At 39.7% G+C, this 18758-nt stretch overlaps 1 protein-coding gene across 3 annotated transcripts in view; it reads right to left on the minus strand.

Moving 5' to 3' along the window:
- Skil (SKI like proto-oncogene) overlaps positions 1-18758 on the minus strand; it is a 28979-nt gene that overhangs the window by 5737 nt on the left and 4484 nt on the right. Inside the window, exons 3-6 of one of the 3 annotated variants that reach the window (XM_021631984.2) lie at positions 6501-6598; positions 4856-5088; positions 1382-1611; positions 783-1007 (exon numbers count right to left, since the gene is read on the minus strand). In XM_021631984.2, the coding sequence (XP_021487659.1) occupies positions 783-1007; positions 1382-1611; positions 4856-5088; positions 6501-6598 (786 nt within the window). The remainder of the gene's footprint in view (positions 1-782; positions 1008-1381; positions 1612-4855; positions 5089-6500; positions 6599-18758) is intronic. The other 2 variants (XM_021631985.2, XM_021631986.2) reach the window with 2 other exon arrangements.

Genomic DNA, 18758 nt, shown 5'->3' on the forward strand with positions numbered 1-18758 from the left:
AGTGTGCAGTGCACTCTCACTGAGGCCTACGGCGGCACTCTGACTCCACACCTGATATTTAATGTGTTCACCTTCCTGTATTTGTGGTAACAGTAACACAGGACTACTTATGTTTGCCTCCAGACTTCCAAATATAGCAGGCAGTAGTTCATGCTTGCTAATTTGGAACAAAAGCTCATCCTACTATATCAAAGTAATGAAAAACTATGTTCTGTCTACTTGTTTATTCATTTATATGGTGCTAGAGTTTGAGCACAGGGTCCTATGCATAATAAGCAGGTTTAGCTATTTTAGCTATTTAGCTATTTTCCCTAGCCTGAAAAGATACAAAGTTCTATACATAAAGAGTACTAGAATCTCAATTAAAATAGAAAATAATAAAGGTTAAAAAAAAATCTTACTGGAGCCAGGTGTGGTGGCACACACCTTTACTCCCAGCACTTGGGAGGCGGGCAGATCTCGGAGTTCAAGCCAAGCCAGGACTAAGCAGTGACACCCTCTCCCACACCCCAACCATAAAAAATAAAAAGGAGAGGGAGGGAAGGAGGGAGAGAAGGAAGAAGAATGGGAAAGAGGGGAAAGAGGTAGGAAGAGAGAAAGGGAGAGGGAGGAATATCGAGGGGGAAAGAGGGAGGAGAGAGAGAAAACACTTATCTTGGTGAATAAAAACTGTGCTTAACAACTTCCCATTCCGAAAGCTAGCCTGACTTACAACTTGACAAAGGTAACTAACTCCTTGGAAGTAAGCGCCCACGCCACGCTGGAAGCCTGACGCATCTCACCTGTGCAGCATACTCAGCCTCTTTGTCTTTCTCTATGTTCGAGTCACAGGTGCACTGCTGCTGCATCACCTGCTCCAACTTTCTCTCTAAGTCTCTCTGCTCGATATAAAACTCCTCCATCCTCTGAGCATGCTCACTCTGCAAAGACTCAAGCTCTTTCTGCAGATTCTGCTGCTCTTCAGTGAGCTCCTTCATCGCCTTTGAGCTGCTCAGCATCTCCACTTCCTGTAACAGAAAGTGACAATTCTTTATTTCCATACCCTTAGGAAAAAATAAGTCACAAGGTATCTAAGCTATGGTATCTATATATCTATATATGGTCTATACAGAAGTGACTGTCATGAGCAACAGCTTCTTAGTGTAAAACTGAGCAGCTCTGAGTCCATTTGCAGTGTCTCATTCTAACTTTCTTACTATGAAAAGGTGTCTAAACAGTGACTATTTCTAGCCCAGCAGTGATGCTGCACACTTTTACTCCCAGCACTTGGGAGGCAAAGGCAGGTTGATCTCTGTGAGTTCTAGGACAGCCAGAGCTACACAGGGAAACCGTGCCTCGGAAAACAAAAGCACGGCAATGACTATTTGTTAAAACAATTTACCATCTGAAGCTGTTGCTTCTTTTGCAGAATTGAATTCAGCTTCTCCTGCTTTTTTACGTAGGTTCTCATCACTTCTTCCATAATTTTTCCCTTATCATCTTCACAATTAACATCTGTGACCAGAAGTGGAGAAGCAGCTTCAGCATCCCGCTTGCTTACGTCTCTTACTAAGCTGCAAACAGCAGACTCAGATTTCGTTTTACTCGTAGAACTATTTGAGATCGATGGATCTTTAGGGGAAAAAAAAAGTGGTAAAAAGTCACTGGAACAATTTACAAGTGAAATTTAGAAAGCAATTCCATTTATAAATCCAATCAAAAGTAATAAAATCCTTAGAGAGGAAAATTAACAGAAGTAGTGCCAGATGTGTAGAGGGACACCTGCAAAATAAACTACAACACGAAGATAAATGATGGCATTCCATGCTATGGGCTAAAGACTTAACCTACTCGATGTAATCCACATTAAAACCCCAACTCCTTCTGTAGAAACTCATTAGGTCACTCTAAGGTTCACACTGAAATGTGAGAAATTCAAAGTACCCCTGAAAACCTAGAAAGAGTCATAAACTTAAGAGGACTCGACACCATCAGCTTCAAATATTCTTACAAGCTAGAGGAGTCACAGTGTGGGGCGGTAGTGTGTGCCACGCCAGTGTGAATGAACACCTGCGTCTGAGCCCCCGAAACACTTGTAAGCCTGTGTGCCATCCCACACGTTTGTAGCCCAGCCTTCCGAGGGCTGGGGGAAGTGGCACAGCTGACCCCAGAAGCTGAAGAGCCAAATGACAGGAAGACTCAGGTGGGAGGTGAGCAACACTCAAGGTTATCCTCTAACCAACATACGCACTCACACAATACACACACCAACACACATCATACCCACATAAACACACAATCAAACTGTGGTACTGACATCCGACTAGACATTTTACCAAGCAAAAAAAGAACTCAGAGTCCAAGTGCTCACTTCAATAGCACATATGCCAAAAGTGGAATGACTCAAATTAGACATGGCCTCTGAGGAAGGACGACATTCAAACTAGCTGGGCACAGTGGTGCACACCTGTAATCCCAGCGTTCTCAGAGGCAGAGGCAGGCAGATCTCTGTGAGCTCGAGGCCAGCCTGATCTCCAAAGCGAGTCCAGGAGAGCCAAGGCTACCCAGAGAAACCCTGTCTCAAAAAAAAAAAAAAAAAAGGACAAAGAAAGAAAATATAATAACACCACTCCTTTGTATGTTAACTTAAAAAGGTAACAATTTTTTTTTTTAGAATCCAAGCCAGGAGTGGTAGGTGACATAGTGACATACACCTGTGATCCTAACACACAGGAAGCTGATGTAGGTCAAAGCACAAGGCCAGCCTGGGCTACCAGCAAGGATCATGTCTCAAAACTTTCATCAACTGCTGTTATTATTATGGTACCAAGGCAATCCAATCAGGAAAGAATAATCTTTTCAGCAAATGAGCAGCAATGATAACATGCAAACAAACAAGCCAAATAATTGGCATGCTCCTCCACATATATAAATATTAATTCAAAATGATTTAAATAGGAGATCAAAGAATAAACTGTAAAAGCTAAAAGTATTAAGTATAAATCTTCCTGGCCTTGGACTAGACAAGGCTTTCTTAGGTATGACATCTAAGGTAAGAAAGCAAATTAAACAAACTAAACTGCATAAAAATTACAACCTCACTAAAAATATAAAGGGAATTGTCAGAATGGCAAATCATACATCTAATAAGGACCAAAATACAAAGAGAGAGCTCAATAGGAATAGGAAAGAGGTGATCCAAGTTAAAAACAAGTAAAGGTTCTGAATTGGATTCTTTCTTCAAATAAAGTATCCAATGTCCAGAAAAGCATAAAAAGATACTCAATTTCCTCAATCATCAGGAAGTTACAGTCCAAATCACTTAAGACACTGTACCATAACCACTGCAATGACTGTATTCAGAACAGACAGTAACAAGTGTTGACAGAGATGTGCAGACACAAACTTTCATCGACTGCTGAGACATTCAGAACAGTGCAGCTACTACGGAAAAGTCTACCAGTCTCTCAAAACACTGGCAGTTATATGAACCAACACACTCTACTACTAAATATATACTAACAAGAACTGAAAATCGACGTCCACACTAAAACATAATACAAGTTGGCAGTATTCTTCACAACTACGTAAAAAACACAATGCAAAGCATCTACCAGCTGAAGAGGGGAGGAACAGAAAAGGGCATATCCACAGTAAAACACTAAGTTCTTTTCGTAAAAGAAACTGTTCCTACCAGAAACACAGTTGAGAAAAACATGCCTACAACAGGAGCCAGAACACAAAACTCTGTATTGTCCTTCTTTTATCTGAATTGTCTAGAATAGGCACCTCCATCAAGACCATCATGAGGGAGCTAAGGGGAGAATGGGGGTGGCTGCTGGAGGGTGGCAGGGATTCGGAAGGGAGCCACGCACATGCTCCGGGTGAACAGCTGTGGCTCTTCACAACGCGGTGATTACATTAAAGACGGTAAGTAGGGCACTTTTAAGTTATATGGTACGTCAAATGTTCCTCACTTAGTTGTTTAGATTTAGTTTGTTAGCTGTGTTTTGCATACACATGTTTGTGTGTCATGTGTTATGTATGTATGGAGTCTGCAGTGATCAGAAGAAAAAATCAGATTCTTTGGGCACAGAGTTACAGGTAAGGTTGTGAGCCACTATATGGATGCTAGGAATGAAACCCAGGTCCTCACAAAGAGCAACGAGTGCTCTTAACCGCTGAGCCATTTCTTCAGCTTACTTTTTTTTTTAAATCACTAGAATTAATTGGGCAGTTAAACAGAAAGCAAGTATGTTATGATGATGTATGAGTTATTACTATCAGTTCAATTCACAGGAACCTGAACCACAGCAATAACTCAAATATAGGAAGCTGTCACACTGTATGAAGATAGTAGCAAAGCAGCAGGAGTGCCTGACAACTCCGAAAATGCTAAATGACTTCACCTGCATGGCACTGAGCAAAGCTGAGCTGCAATGCACAGTAAAATGGGGCATCTATATGCACCCCTCTCCTGTGGTCCATGGCATTTTTAAAGGCACAGGAAACTTGTAGGGTTTCTCTGAGATACAGCCAGCACCTGCACTAATACCACCTGACTGTTTCAACCTTGTTTACTGCTTAAGAGGACCCATTCTCTACCTTCTGAGCCTAATTTTAAATATACTTAACATCAGGTAAACAGCATCTCAGTTTACATTAAAAACAAAACAAAACAAAAACCAGAGATGATGAGGAACCACTGAGGAATTCTACCAAAAGGAAGAGGAAGGGGGAAGTCAAGTGACAGCATCTGCATGAAGCTGTGGGTATATGGGAGAAAAATCACCTTAAATAGAAAAGGCTTTTAAAATACTGAGTAAATGTGTTTCTTAACTAGCTGATTTTAAAAATACAACTTGTGAATACTTACCTACACAACTGTATAGTTCTCTACTTGTTTTTAAATCCATTCTCTCCTGTTCCTCAAGTGAGACGTCTGGGTAAGACACTGTGCTTTGATCTTTACTAATACCATGAGGCTGTCCTGACTGTCTGGAGATGGACTTACTTGTCTCTGTCTTGGTGGTCTCTTTAGACTGGCAGACAGCAGATGTGAGTGACACATTCGGTGCAACCACTTTATCACACATGTACAAGTAGTAGCTGGAAACAGGGGTGAAACAAAACACGCATTAAATAGCCTGCTCAAGTATAAATTACAATGTGGCACCTTGCTAAAAACTTAATTCTCAGCCACTAGAACAATTGATGTAAAAACACAAAGAATACAGGCTACAGAAAAGATTTCTTAGAAAAAAAGTCAGCGCTTACGGACAGCAAAACTAAGGGATTTTCATTACTTGAGAGTAATTTCAAAACACTGAAAAGACACTGGAAAACAAAAGTGTCTTCCTCTTCCCTCAAAGCCACCGGAGAACTAAAAGCATGGGTCAGCAGGTGTGGTACTTCACACTTACAATCCCAGGACCTAGGATGCTGCCACAGGTTAAAGTTAGCCTAGGCAACATCGTGACTTCCAGGCCTGTTTCCCTGGACTAGCTAGTGAGACCCTGTCTCAAAATACAAGTAGCTACAGGCATGAAGTTCTGGTGCTTCTCAGGAGCTCTGCTGGCAAGGCTTGCTGCAGGGAGAAAGCAGGGTGTAGGCTACTCTGCACCACTGTTTTCTTACCCACAGGTAAGACAGTGAGGTGAGTCAATGATGAGCTCCCAGGGACCTCCTTATACACTTCAGAGAGACAACAGGTTCTGGGAATACTGCCCAGCTACCAGACAATGCATACATCCAATCCCATAGCACAATCTCTTAAATTTCTTAATAAAGCAGCAATAATAAACTGTACAAAATTAAAACTAAAAGGACAACTCATTTTTCTCAAAGTTCACATAAAAATGCTTAGTAGGCTATTTACAAGCCTTACATAACAAATTTGAGCTATTTAACATAGTTTAATATATAATCTAAGCACCCTTCCATGAAAAGATACGCCATTTATCTAACACTGCCCACACTTTAGTCTCCTTTAATGTCTCCATTTCTTTAATTCTTCTCTCATACACTCCGCCCCAACTGCAGTTTCTCCTCTATTCCTCCCAGTCTCCCTTCCCCCACCCCTCCCTTCCCCACTTCTCTTCCCCCAGATATACTCCTCCTCCATTGAAAAAACCAAAACCCCAGCAGGCCTCCCAGGGATACCAACTGAACGTGGACAGCCACAAACTGTCATCCAGGCTAGACAGGCGACCCAGGAGGAGGAGAAGGTTCCCACGTGCGGGATAAAAAGTCAGACATTCACTTTCCTTGCAGGATACCTATGTTACCATTCTTTATCTAGAGTTCTTAATACTTGGTATTCTGCCTAAAAATTATCTAAAACAATTCTCAATCTTCAAAGGTAATTAATTGAAAGGAAAACCTAAAGGTAAGTAATTTACATTTCAATTCCCAGAACTCTGCCTAGAAGATAGTTGTTAGTAAATGAGCAAACCAACCAAGCAAGGAAAAAAAACAAGCAAACCACCACTGGACAAGCAAACAAATGACAGCGCACTTACCTGGGGTGGAAGAATGAATGTGGCTGAGAAACACGGTCACCTTCCTGTTTGATAACAGGATACCAGGAAGGCAGTTCCATTCCTGACGGCGGGTCTGTCTGTAGGAGTATGTGGAAAGGAACATTACTGAGGGGAACTTCAGAAGTCTTTCTTAGTATGGTCCACAGGGCAGAACCCAAGTAGTAAACACAGGGCCTTGCCTTTGTTATGCAGAAACTTGGACCACTGGGCTCCACAGCCAGCCCCTGATGGCAAATCTATGTCTACTTGACAGGGCTGCAGAAGCGTCACATTTTTAAGGCCCATCTTCTACTAAGCACCTTCCCTCAGTGCTATGTCTCATTCCTTCAAACTTAGAGACTGCCACCATCTGGTCTCAAGTTTCAAAATACACAATCAAATGGCACGGCTTACCAGAAACAATTGCATACTTTCGGAATCAATTTTAACAGAAGAACCCTAAAAATACATAGCATTGAGAAGCTGACTCTTACTCTTGCTATACAATCACCCTGCCCCTAGCCGGCAGCCAAAGCCACAGACAGCACTTGCTAGAACTTCAAGAGACACCATTCTATAGCAGCCAACTAAATCGGAAACTACTGTGCTTACTGAGAAAACTCAGTAAACCATATTCCTCATATTAAAAGCGTTTTTTAAAGCACCTATAAATAAAGCAACAGGAGAATGATAACTGGTGACTCGATAAGTATTACTGGCTGAGAATTTTACACACTGATTAATTCTAATAAATGCTCCCCTCCATTAAGCAGTGATCATTACCTCTGCTTATATTTTAAAAATTATGTAAAAAGAATGAATTATCTATGATTCTTACATCTTCCTTATTTTGGCTTGCTTTATATTTGTCCTTCCCACATATTTCCATCACTGTCACCACCCTGATCTTATGGAAAAATAGGGAGCAAGGGTCCCTGATAGAAAAATGAAAGAAGAGCTGAATGGTGCTGATTAAGACAAACAGCAGAGAAAGGATGTTGACAGATCCAAGAGAGTGAGTTAAAGGAAGGATCACCTAAAAAGATAGAGGGATATTCTTCTCAACTCTTGCCTCTGAGGCTCCAATCCCCTCTGCAATTAGGACGTACAGGGAGAATGACAACCTCATCAAGAAAATACAGTTCTGTGGGTGTAGCTCAGTGTAAAGTACTTGCCTAGCATATGCAGAGTCCTGAGTTCAATTTCCAGTACCACACATTAAAGAGCTCCTCACACACAAGGGATGCTCACCAAACACTAAGAATTGGGGAAACTGGTTTACACGTCCCAGTATTTCAGGTCGGGAAAGAACATAAAGGAAAGGATGACATGCAGTCCTTATTAAAACCAAAATCAATTCCCAATGGCCTGGGAGACATGTTGCTAATGGAGACAACAATGTAAATGAAGAAGCCTTAGATAGAACAGACAAGCAGCCCAGTGCCTAAAACAAAACAAAACAAACAAAAAAGAAAGCCCAAAACAGAGGAAACAACTCCTAGAATAAATAAACATTACACAACTTTACAATCCAAAAATGACTTTAACGCCAGTAAAGATTTTAAAAAGAAAAAGAAAGAATCAAAAAGCAAGGCTGGGTGGGATGGCTCAGTACGTTAAAGCCACTTGCCACTAAGCTTGATGTCCTGAGTTCAGTCTCTGGAGCCACACAACGGAAGAAGAGAACTGAGCCTGTACGTTATCCTCTGACCTCCACACATATGTTGTGACACATGCTCTCCTCCAAACAAAAAAATGTTTATTGTTAAAATTTAGAAAAGTAAAAAAATAAATAAATAAATAAATAAAAAGGTTATTTGTATTGCTGAGAGACATGCATGTTTTTTAAGAATTATGGAGTGAGGAATTTGAAATACAAATAAAACTTCAAGATGATAGAAGAAAAATCTTTTTATAAATGAATCTTCATTTTTATTTTACGGGTATATACATCTGTGAACCATGTGCATACAGTGGAAGCCAGAAGAAGGCATAAGACCCCCTGGTGCTGGAGTTACAGATGGGTGTAAGCCACCTTTTGGGTGGTGGGAATCAAACCCAGGTCTTCTAGAAGAGCAACCAGTTAACTGCTGAGCCACCACAAAAAAAAAAAAAAAAAAAAAAAAAACAGTTTAAGAGTTAGTTAACAAAAGGAAGAAGAAAAGAGGAGGAGAAGGAGAAGAAGAGAAGAGGAGGAGGAGAAGAAGAAGAGGAGGAGAAGAGAAGAAAAATAGAAGAAGAAAGAAAAGAAAAAAGAAGAAAGAAGCAGCAGAAGCAGCCAGGTGGTGGTACATGAGTTTAGTACCAGTACCTGGAAGGCAAAAGCCAGCCTAGTCTACTAGTCTACAGAGAATGCTCCAGGACAACCAGGGCTGGTATATAGAGAAACCCTGTCTCAAAAAAAAAAAAAGTTATCCATTGAAGACTTCTATGTAAGTAATTTTTTTTCCGAAAACGTCACAAAGCTGATAAAATATTCGTGAGACTGAATAAGCACCACGATTCTGATGTATTACTCATAATCTGGGCAAGCTCAACCACGTACAAGTAAACCAATCAGTTGTTTACAGTCTGGCAGCCCACAGCAGATTAGAGAGAACTGACTTGGGCAAGTCATTTACTACATTTCAATTCTGTATGACTAACACAGTACTTTGAGTTACTATGGTAACTTAAGTTTTAAATCCATCATCAAATTATATTCTGTATACTACTTAGATCTAAACTTACTTGAAACAAATTCATTATAAATGTTTACATTTTTAGAAATCTGAAGGGTGGCTCAGTGGTTAGGAGTACTGGCTGCTCTTGAAGAGGACCCAGGTTTAATTCCCAGGACCCATATGCAAGCTCACAACAGTCTAACTCCAGTTCTAAGGGATCCAACACACTCTTCTGATCTCCAAGGGTACAAAACACGTATGTAGTATATACACATATATACAAGCCAGCAAAGCACTCATACACAGAAAAGAAACCTTAAAAATTAAAAAGACACAAATGACACACACACAAAAAAAAATCGTACTTTAAAATTGTGATGCTCAAAAGAGTGGATTAATAAGCAGAATACGGGGCTGGAGAGATGGCTCAGGTTAAGAACACTGGCTGTTCTTCCAAAAGTCCTGAGTTCAAGTCCCAGCAGCCACATAGCGGCTCATAACCATCTATAATGAAATATGGTGCCCTCTTCTAGCCTACATGCACAAATGCAGGCAGAATATTATATAAATAAATCTTTAAAAATACTTTGTACTCCAATTCCAATTGATTAGAGGGCATGTTGATAAGCATCAGTAAATTATTTTAACAATCCAAGAAAAATCTAAGATTACCCTGAGTTAAGTGAAATAGTGAAATATTTTGGTTAAACTCACTTAAAACAACTCTTGAATTGGTCTCATATCTTAAACAATTCTAGATATATTACCCAATAAATCATTTTCAGACTTTTTAAATTTAAACTCACTAAAATGAGCCACACATTTAAAAGGTTTTCCTACTATGGATATTGGAATCTGAAATCTTCAGAATAGCTTGCAAGAATTATTCAAAACTTTGACTTGGAATATAACTTTAGTTACTAAATTCATCTCAAAACACTACTTTGACTTTTATTCACAATTCAAGTCCAGTACACCTTTTTTTTTTCTGAAACAGTGTCGTAAGTGTCTCATTATATAGTCCAGGCTGGCCTTGAATGCAGAGATCTACTTGCCTTTCACCCCCAAGTACTAGGATTAAAGGCTGCAGCCACCACACCTGGTTATACCTCTACTTCAGCAATTTCTCTAACTTTTAAACATCATCTTAAATAACTGCATTTGTTCATTTTTTTTAAGTATTCATACTTCTCAATTTCTATTTTTTATTTCCTATTTTCCCATCAGTCAACTAACAGGGTCACAGACCACAGATTCTGAGCAAACCTTATGTTCTAGTTTGTTGTCTGTTGCTATGATAAATACCATGACCAAAAGCAACTTGGGGAAAGAGTTTATTTGGCTCACACTTCCAGGTAGCACTCCATCACCATGGGAAGTCAGGTAAAGAACTTGAGGCAGGAACCAAGAGGCCACCCATGGAGTAAGACTGCTTAGTGCATTTCTCCAGTGTCTGCTCAGCTAGCTTATACAGACCAACATGCCTATGGCTGATTCCGCCTATAATGGGGTAAGTCCTTCTACATCAACTAGCCATCAAGAAAATGCCCTACAGATAAGTAACACACAGGCCAATTCAATCTGGGCAACAACCCAACTGAGGTTCCCTCAGATAACTGTGGACTGTGTCAAGCAGACAACCGAAGCAAACTAGAATGCCCCCTTTAACAAGTATCTACTACTGTCTCTAGCCAGTGTCAAAATTCCCTATTCAGTCCTAGTAAGCGGCTATCCAGCCTCTGAACAGTAACTTGAAGTCGAGAACATGTTCATTGTGTCTTTTCGGTACCTAGCATCATGCCTACCATGCAGCATTTGTTGAGTGATTTTGAATGATGTGGTACCTAAGTAATCCACGGGACAGCACTCTATAAGGTCACTGTGGTGGTAAAGAGTGGCAATGGTTCCACGACAGAGCATTTGCCTAGCATATGTGAGACTGTGGATTCGATCATCAGTCCCAGCAAAGAGAGAGGAGGAAAGGACAAAGAAGGGAGGGAGAGTAGTACAAGGTTACCAGCTACCATGAAACTCAAGACACTGCCACATTAGGCATCTTTCTCGCCTGTGCAGCACAAGGGAAACTGAACTGTTTGGCTACATTTCCTCAGATGCACAAATTAAATAACACAAATCCTAAGTACAATGCCAACAGGGAAGTACTGCAAGTTCACTTGGCCTAAAACGCTGTAGTAAGCCGTAAACACACTTCTAACAAATTATCCTAAGTACATCTTCAAAACAATTAAGCACATATTACAAAACGAAACATTCAGACATGCCAGATTTTCTCTACGCCTGCATTTGTGTCAACATACAAATTGGGTTTTTAGAAAAAGAATATAATTAAATGGTACAGCAGTAATGCTCCTGATCAGAAATACAAATAAATATCAAAATGGGAGCATCTTCTGCCTTTTATTTTACCACTCAATGTGGGACAATTTACTCCTTTGTGTACTCAAACATTAAAACAATATGCATTCCGTCACTTGGCAAGTGGAGGACATCATTTAAGGCAGAGTCTTACTCTTTTAAATGTTCCTACTGCTCAACTGCCCCACCATCTACCTCAAATGAATAGATGGCACCCTTTCACACACACAAGCAAAGTTTCAGATTCATTACTTCAAAGACTTTTTCTACTTAACACCAAAACAACATCTATGAACACCAAATTTAAAGGGTCCCAAAGTGTACAGTAAGTTCATTTTTAATAAATAAAGCTTAGGAAAAAAATGTCAGTTTCCTAAATTTCTACATCTGAACACTGTGTACTTCATACACACTGCCTAGCAGAATCAGATATCCTAGCAAGTAACTATTGGGTTTGGTGATCCATGCTTATCAGTTTCACAGTGACATAGTTTAGGGAACTTGACATCACTTTTTAAGAAGATTTTTGGTACTACGTTAAATACAAAAGCATGTCCACCTGCTCAAAGCTACTTGTATTCAAACACTCCAAACCACACCGAAGCCCTTATGAGCTCTGACTTACATTCAAGAATAAACTTGGCTTTTAAGTGGTATGCTTGTTTTGAATTATTATTTCAGATTAACATTATGTTCTTTATTTTGTAGTTACAATGTTTTTTTAATTTGTAGTTAAATGTTTTAAAACGCTGGCGGGACTGCCAAATTCCCAATAAAAATAAAAATAAAGACATTTTAAAAGTTTTTTTTTTTAATGTATTTAAGATGAGTGTAAGAGTATGGTTCACATGAGTTTGTGTGTTTGTGTGTGTGTGTGTGTGTGTGTGTGTGTGTGTGTGTGTTTTCAAAAAGACAATTTTCCTGAGAGAGTTCTCCTCTTCCACCATGTGTTAAGTAACCTGGGGACTGAACTTAGGTTTGATAGCAAATGCCCTTACCCACTGTCATCTCACTGACATTCCCCCCCAACAAAAGAACCTTTTAAAACCAGAAATTTTACTAAGAGAGGGTAGAAAGATGGTTTAGTGGGTAAGAGAACGGGCTTCTCTTGTAGAGGAACCAGGCTCGATTCCCAAACCCACAGGGTAACCCACAAGTATCTGAAACTCCAGGTTCCGTGGCCCTCATGGCCTCTGCTGTTCTCTCTGCAGGCACCAGGCACACAAGTGATAAACAGACATTCATTCACACAAAACCCGCACACATACAACAAAGGTTAAAAGTTCTAGAAATAATAATCATTTTAAAATTCTTGTGTTTAAAGACAGTACAGCACACCAGTTGGTAAGTCTAACAATCTTAATGGAATGCTTACGGAAGAACTGAAATATAACACACATTATTATGTAATAGGTTCAACACAAATCAGCAGCAGCCTTACCAAGGACACTACTAGATAACCTGGTCGTTACTGCTTAAGAAATACCTTTCAGTCTTCAGAGATACTCTGGGCTCTGGGTCTTTCTACCATACATAACACTAAGACATTCGAGTGGTCAATAAATGACTGCAAAAGTATACCAAGTACTTCTCACCCAGTAGCTGCCAGCAACTTTCACTAAAAGAAACCCAATCCCTCAGATGGTATCCCATTTCCTTGGAGTGCCCAGTATGTCCTGAATGAGTGTGTCAACAACTGAAATGAAATAGTCTTACAAGGAGCAAAAAGCTACTTAGGAGCTTTTCAGGCTTAGGGTTATGCCGCACTTACTGAGAGTTAATTAACCTAATGCAAAACTGAGACAAAACTATGATCTAAGCACCTGTACTAACATATCAAGGGCTGATCCCATGGATCACTGAGCGTGACATCAGTGCCTGCTGCTCACACTGGAAGACCAAACTCTCCACATAGCTCAGAAGGCCTAAGTGGAAAGCAAGGGCTGCTCTTCTTATAGTAAATACCTAGCCATTGTCTTAAACTTCTTGTGAACTTCAAGTAGTATAGCTCTTCCTCTGCAACTTGAAGAACTGATAAACTCTCGATGAGAAAGTAACAACAAAATTAATACATTTTATACTGTAATTGCTGTATGAACTTTACATAATAAACTACACACATCAGCTTCCCTCAGGTGCTTGGGATCAAAGCCCAGAGCCTAGTACCTGCCAGTCAAGCAGCCAACCATTGAGCTACATCCTCAGACAATTGACAGAACACTGACCCAAACCAGCTTGGAAAGGAAATAAAAAGGTTTATGTGACTTTCACTTCCCAGTCACAGCCCATCACTAAAAGAAGTTAGAGTTAGGAGAGCAACACAAGCAGGAACTGAAGCAGACACCATGGAAGAAAGCTGACTGCTGGTTTGCTTAGCTTGCCTGCGCCTACAAATCAGGAACATCTGCCCGGGGGCCCCCCCACATCAATTAGCAATAAAGAAAATGTCCCAAAGACTAGCCACAGGACAATCTAATTGAGGTAATCCCTCAATTCAGACTCCTTTAGATAACCCTGCCAGCTGAAGCCAACTAGAAAAACCAGCAATCTCAATGCCATACGCGTATTTTCACTGAAATATCTGTCAAAATGTTTAATGTGTATAAATCTAACACTTTCTGCATGTATAGATGTGCACCAGAGGGGCAAAGGGTAATGGGTCCCCTAGAACTAGCTGTAAATCACCATCTGCAGGGAACCAAACCTGGGTCCTCTGCAAGAGCAGTAAATACTCTTAACCACTGAGCCAGCTCTCCAACCCAGAATATATGTAGTTTAAGATTTCAGAGGTGCTACCTTTTTTTCATGCTCCAACTTTTAACTTTACCGACTCTATCTGGAATGGTTTTCTTTAGACAGGATATAATTGTGCTATTTTTGGCCAATCTAGAAATCTGGCCATTAACTGGGGGTGTTTAGACCACTTACATTTGCTGTTATTAGTATCATGTTCCATCTACCCTCTTATTAGTACTCTATTTGTCCCCTTGTTCTTTTCAAGTTAAAAATAAATGTAAAGCTTTATTTTTCTATCTTACTGGAAACAAATGCATTTTAAAAACATGGCCTGATTTGGGCCTTCAAATAATGTGCATTATCAATTAAAAAAAAAAAAAAAAGAAAGAAAGAAAATTGGTCTTACTGTGTATATTATCCTCAATTTTCTACTTTATTCTACTTTGTGTTGGCTTTTATTTAAATGCTAATGACCCACTAAAATGATTTCATGTTCCTTCTGACCTTTCTCATCCTGGTTATGAAGAGAGTTAAAAATGCCAAGACACTCAGCGTGTGTGCTCTGCACTGTTCCTGGGGGAACTAGCAAAGCCATCTCCCCAAGCATTTTCTGTAGGGCTTGCTTCTCTCATGGAGCCCACATGAAGAAGGAGTACACAGATGAAAAGTTGTAGTTTGACAGGAACTCCAAATAAAAAGAATCAATATCTAACAATTCCATTTTAGATTAAAAGAGTAATATGTCCTATATTTATTAAAATACGTTATTCCTAAAGCAATCTAAAAATTTACAATAAAATCAAGGAACTTCTACTATTAAAAAAATACTCTAAACACTCAATCACTATCCACTCCCCACCAAGACCCACCTTCAGAGAAAACGGTGTACCAAACAAACTGCAACCCAATCCAAGCAGGTTTGTGCTGGGCTCCACTGTGGTTTCCTCAAGGTGATGTCAACCAGGGTGGGAATTGGAAAACACCTCACATATCCAATTCACATATCATTTGAGCTCAGTCTAATAGTATAAACAATTTTAAAATGTTTGTTTCTTACGACAAAGTTCTTCCATATGTAAGTGGGGAGGAATTCCCATGTACAGAGTAGTATTTCAGTGATCATTAATTACCATCTGACATTTCTATACAAAAGGCTTAACTTCCAAAATGCTCTCACATACACTCTCTCATTTAATGAGTACACTAAGTTATATTTATAAACTACATACATTTTAAAAAGTTAAGCCATTATTTATAAAAAAAATTAATTTAAATTAAAAAAAAAAAAAACTGCTGAGGCAAGTAAATCTCTGAAGCCAGCCTGGTCTACAAAATGAGTTCCAGGACAGCCAGGGCTACATTGAGAAATCCTGCCTCGAAGGAAAAAAAGCGTTGGGCAAAGGAGAGAACACATGCCTAGCAAAGGCAAGGCTTTGGATTTGACCTCAGAACTACAAAAGATTTTAATAAATATCAAATATTTTAAAAGTAGTTGCTTCATCATTAGGATTAAAAGCAGTGCTAAACACACAGCACCTTGCCAGAGAAAAGAGATGTGTGCACCACTGTTCCAGAGACCACTGCAAAAACAAAAAGGCAAAACTGAAGGGAGTGAAACAGTTAGTTTGGGAGGGGGCAGACACACATATGTGAACTGAAGCCCAAACCAGGGCTAACCCAAACTAAGCCAAGTTCTCTATCAACTAGGACAAAGTATTCCTAAGTTGTTTATCTTAAGGACATCTGCATCAGTCACCTAAAAAACAATATTCCCTTAGCTGTTTACCATAAAACTATTATTACTGTACTGAGTAGACAGTCTGAATGTTAGAAATCCACCCAATTTTTTTAAAAGAATTTTATGTGTATAAGTGTTCATTTGAATATATTGATGTGCCTGTTGCCTTCAGAGACCAGAAGAAGAGGGCTTTGGGTCCCCTGGAACTGGAGATGCAGCTGGTTGTGGACTGCCACATGGATGCTGAAGATTGAACTCAGGTCCTCTGAACCAGCAGCCAGTGGTTTTACGTGCTGCGCCATCTCTCTAGCCTGGCATTCACCATTCTTAAGTTAACGAATTAGAAATTACCAGTCCTGTGTTCCAGTGAAGAATGGCCCACGATTCTGTTGTCAGCTAACTATAAACGACCTTTTCCAATATGCTTGAAAATGATCTTAAGCATCACCCTTCACGCTTATCTACCAATGATGAACTTCTACAGGCACAAGTTCAGTTGGTCTGATTCTTATCTGGCCCAATACTAGTAAGTAAGGTGAAAAATACTACTAGTAAGTAAGGTGAAAAATACTACTAGTAAGGTGAAAAATTAGGAAAACAATATATTTGCATATTATTTAAGCATTCTAAAGCACAACAACCATTTTTTCTAAATAAAAAGCATAGCAAAAAGAAAAGGGGGAAGAAAAAAGGAAGAAACCTATCAAAGGGCCTAGCAACCCTAGCATACCTAAAATTATGGGGGTTGTGTTGTTTTGGTGTTTTGGTTTGTTAGTTTTTCGAGATAAGGTCTCAAATAGCCCAGGCTGCCCTCAATCTCTGTATGTAGCCAAGGATGACCCTCCCACTTCCACTTCTTAAACACAGGATGGCAGATACACAACACCACCTATGGCTTACCAGTGTGAGGGATCAAATCCGGGCTTTGTGCACACTAGGGAAGGTCTACTAACTGAGCTACATTCCCAAACCCATCATGAATACTTCTGATGACCTACGGAAGGGTCCAAAATATTTCAGTTTCTACAAACAAATTCAGTTTCCCACTAAGAACATTTTACCTTACCACACTTATTCCTAGAATCTAAATATATCAGACTATGCTAATTAAATATATTAGCTATGCAAATAAGTAGCTTGTTGATTATTACTAATATAACTTCTGTTCTTTAAAACAAGCTGTTACAGGGGCGGGTGAGATGGCTCAACTGTTAAGAGCACTGGCTGCTCTTCAAAAGGACCCGAGTTCAATTCCTTAGCACCCACATGGCAGCTCACAACTGTCTGTAACTGCAGTTCCAGAGCTCCAACACCCTCACACAGGCGCACATGCAGGCAAAGTCTCAATGCATATGAAATATGACTAAACCATTAATAAATAAAAATAAGCTGCCACATTTGCCTATATCTTCAGGTTTCTTCGTATTTTAATCCAAAACCAGTACTTTGACTACATAAAGCATATCAAATTACACTGGCCACACTAAATATACTCCTTCATTTAGAAGGTTAAAATATCCAGCACAGTCTTTGAATTATACAAAAGTCTGATCTGATTTTTTAAAATGAGTTTCCCCGTCAATTTGATTTGTCTGACAACCAACAGCTAAAATTTCCTTACTCTCTGAATGCCCTGAAAACACCTTTTGCAACCTAAGACTGCTTTCCCTTGCACTTCGGCTTTGTGCCATCAGCAAAGAATTTAAGAGTCACTGTGCTAACCTACGTGCTAATACTACTCCTCAGATGCAGCTTCTGCCGCTTCAGGGAAAATGTCTAGCCTCTAAGTCAGAAAACCCACCTTCAGGTCATCCTACCAGTTACCCGCCAGGCACACCTGACGGGAGGAAATAGTCTAAATCATTTCCCTCATGGATCCTGAAAAACTACCTCTCCATGTTTAGAGGAAGAAATTTTAAAATGTGCAGGAGCAGCATTTTAAAATTGATTAAGTATGTGTTAAATATAAACTCCAATTTTTTTTCCTAAAAGGTTTGACTAAAATTTTCTTTAAACTTTCTTAACTTCCTTCAATTCACATAAAATTGGAAACAACATGGCACAAAACCTCTAACAATCTCTGAGGAAAGCAAAACAAAAAACTAAAGGAGGGAGGCTCTCATACCTACCCAAAATCGAATAAAAAAATGTATCTGTACTATTGTATCCCAAGTGTGAAGGACAGTTTCAATTCCTTTTCAGTAAATGGTTTCAGCCAAGCACAGAACAGGTGGTTCTAAGAATGCTTGTCAACAGAAAAGACCAAAACAAGAGTCTCTGGCAAATAATAAGGCCACCTCAGACACCTAAGGGTAGGGGCCCTAATCAGCTGAGGCAGCCTTCATTTTCAAATATAGACCATGTCTGAGCAGGAAGTCCAGAACCACAAATAGAGGTATAGGCAAGTTTCCCACTTTGAAAGTCACGGCATCAAGCCAAGCCTGCTTTAAAACCAGTTAATGCTGCACCTGAAGAATAAACCTTATCTAGTAGCCACCGGCGAAGAATTTCAGTGATACTTTTGGGAAAGCAGCAAGCTACCCTAAGGAAAAGTCTAGTTCTCTCCATGTTGAGCTTCAGCCACAAATCACAGCCTTAGAAGACACTGAAGTTCCTTCAATGGTAAGCACAGAACACCCAATATTAAACTGTAAGTTAAACCTACCTAACCCTCCGTGAACAACCCTTAATAAACCTTCTCCCAGGAAACAGAAAATGGTATTTCAAAGGGGAAAATAATTAATA

This window comes from Meriones unguiculatus, chromosome 2 (assembly GCF_030254825.1).
Source record: "Meriones unguiculatus strain TT.TT164.6M chromosome 2, Bangor_MerUng_6.1, whole genome shotgun sequence".
In the NCBI taxonomy this organism is placed as follows: Eukaryota; Metazoa; Chordata; class Mammalia; order Rodentia; family Muridae; genus Meriones; species Meriones unguiculatus.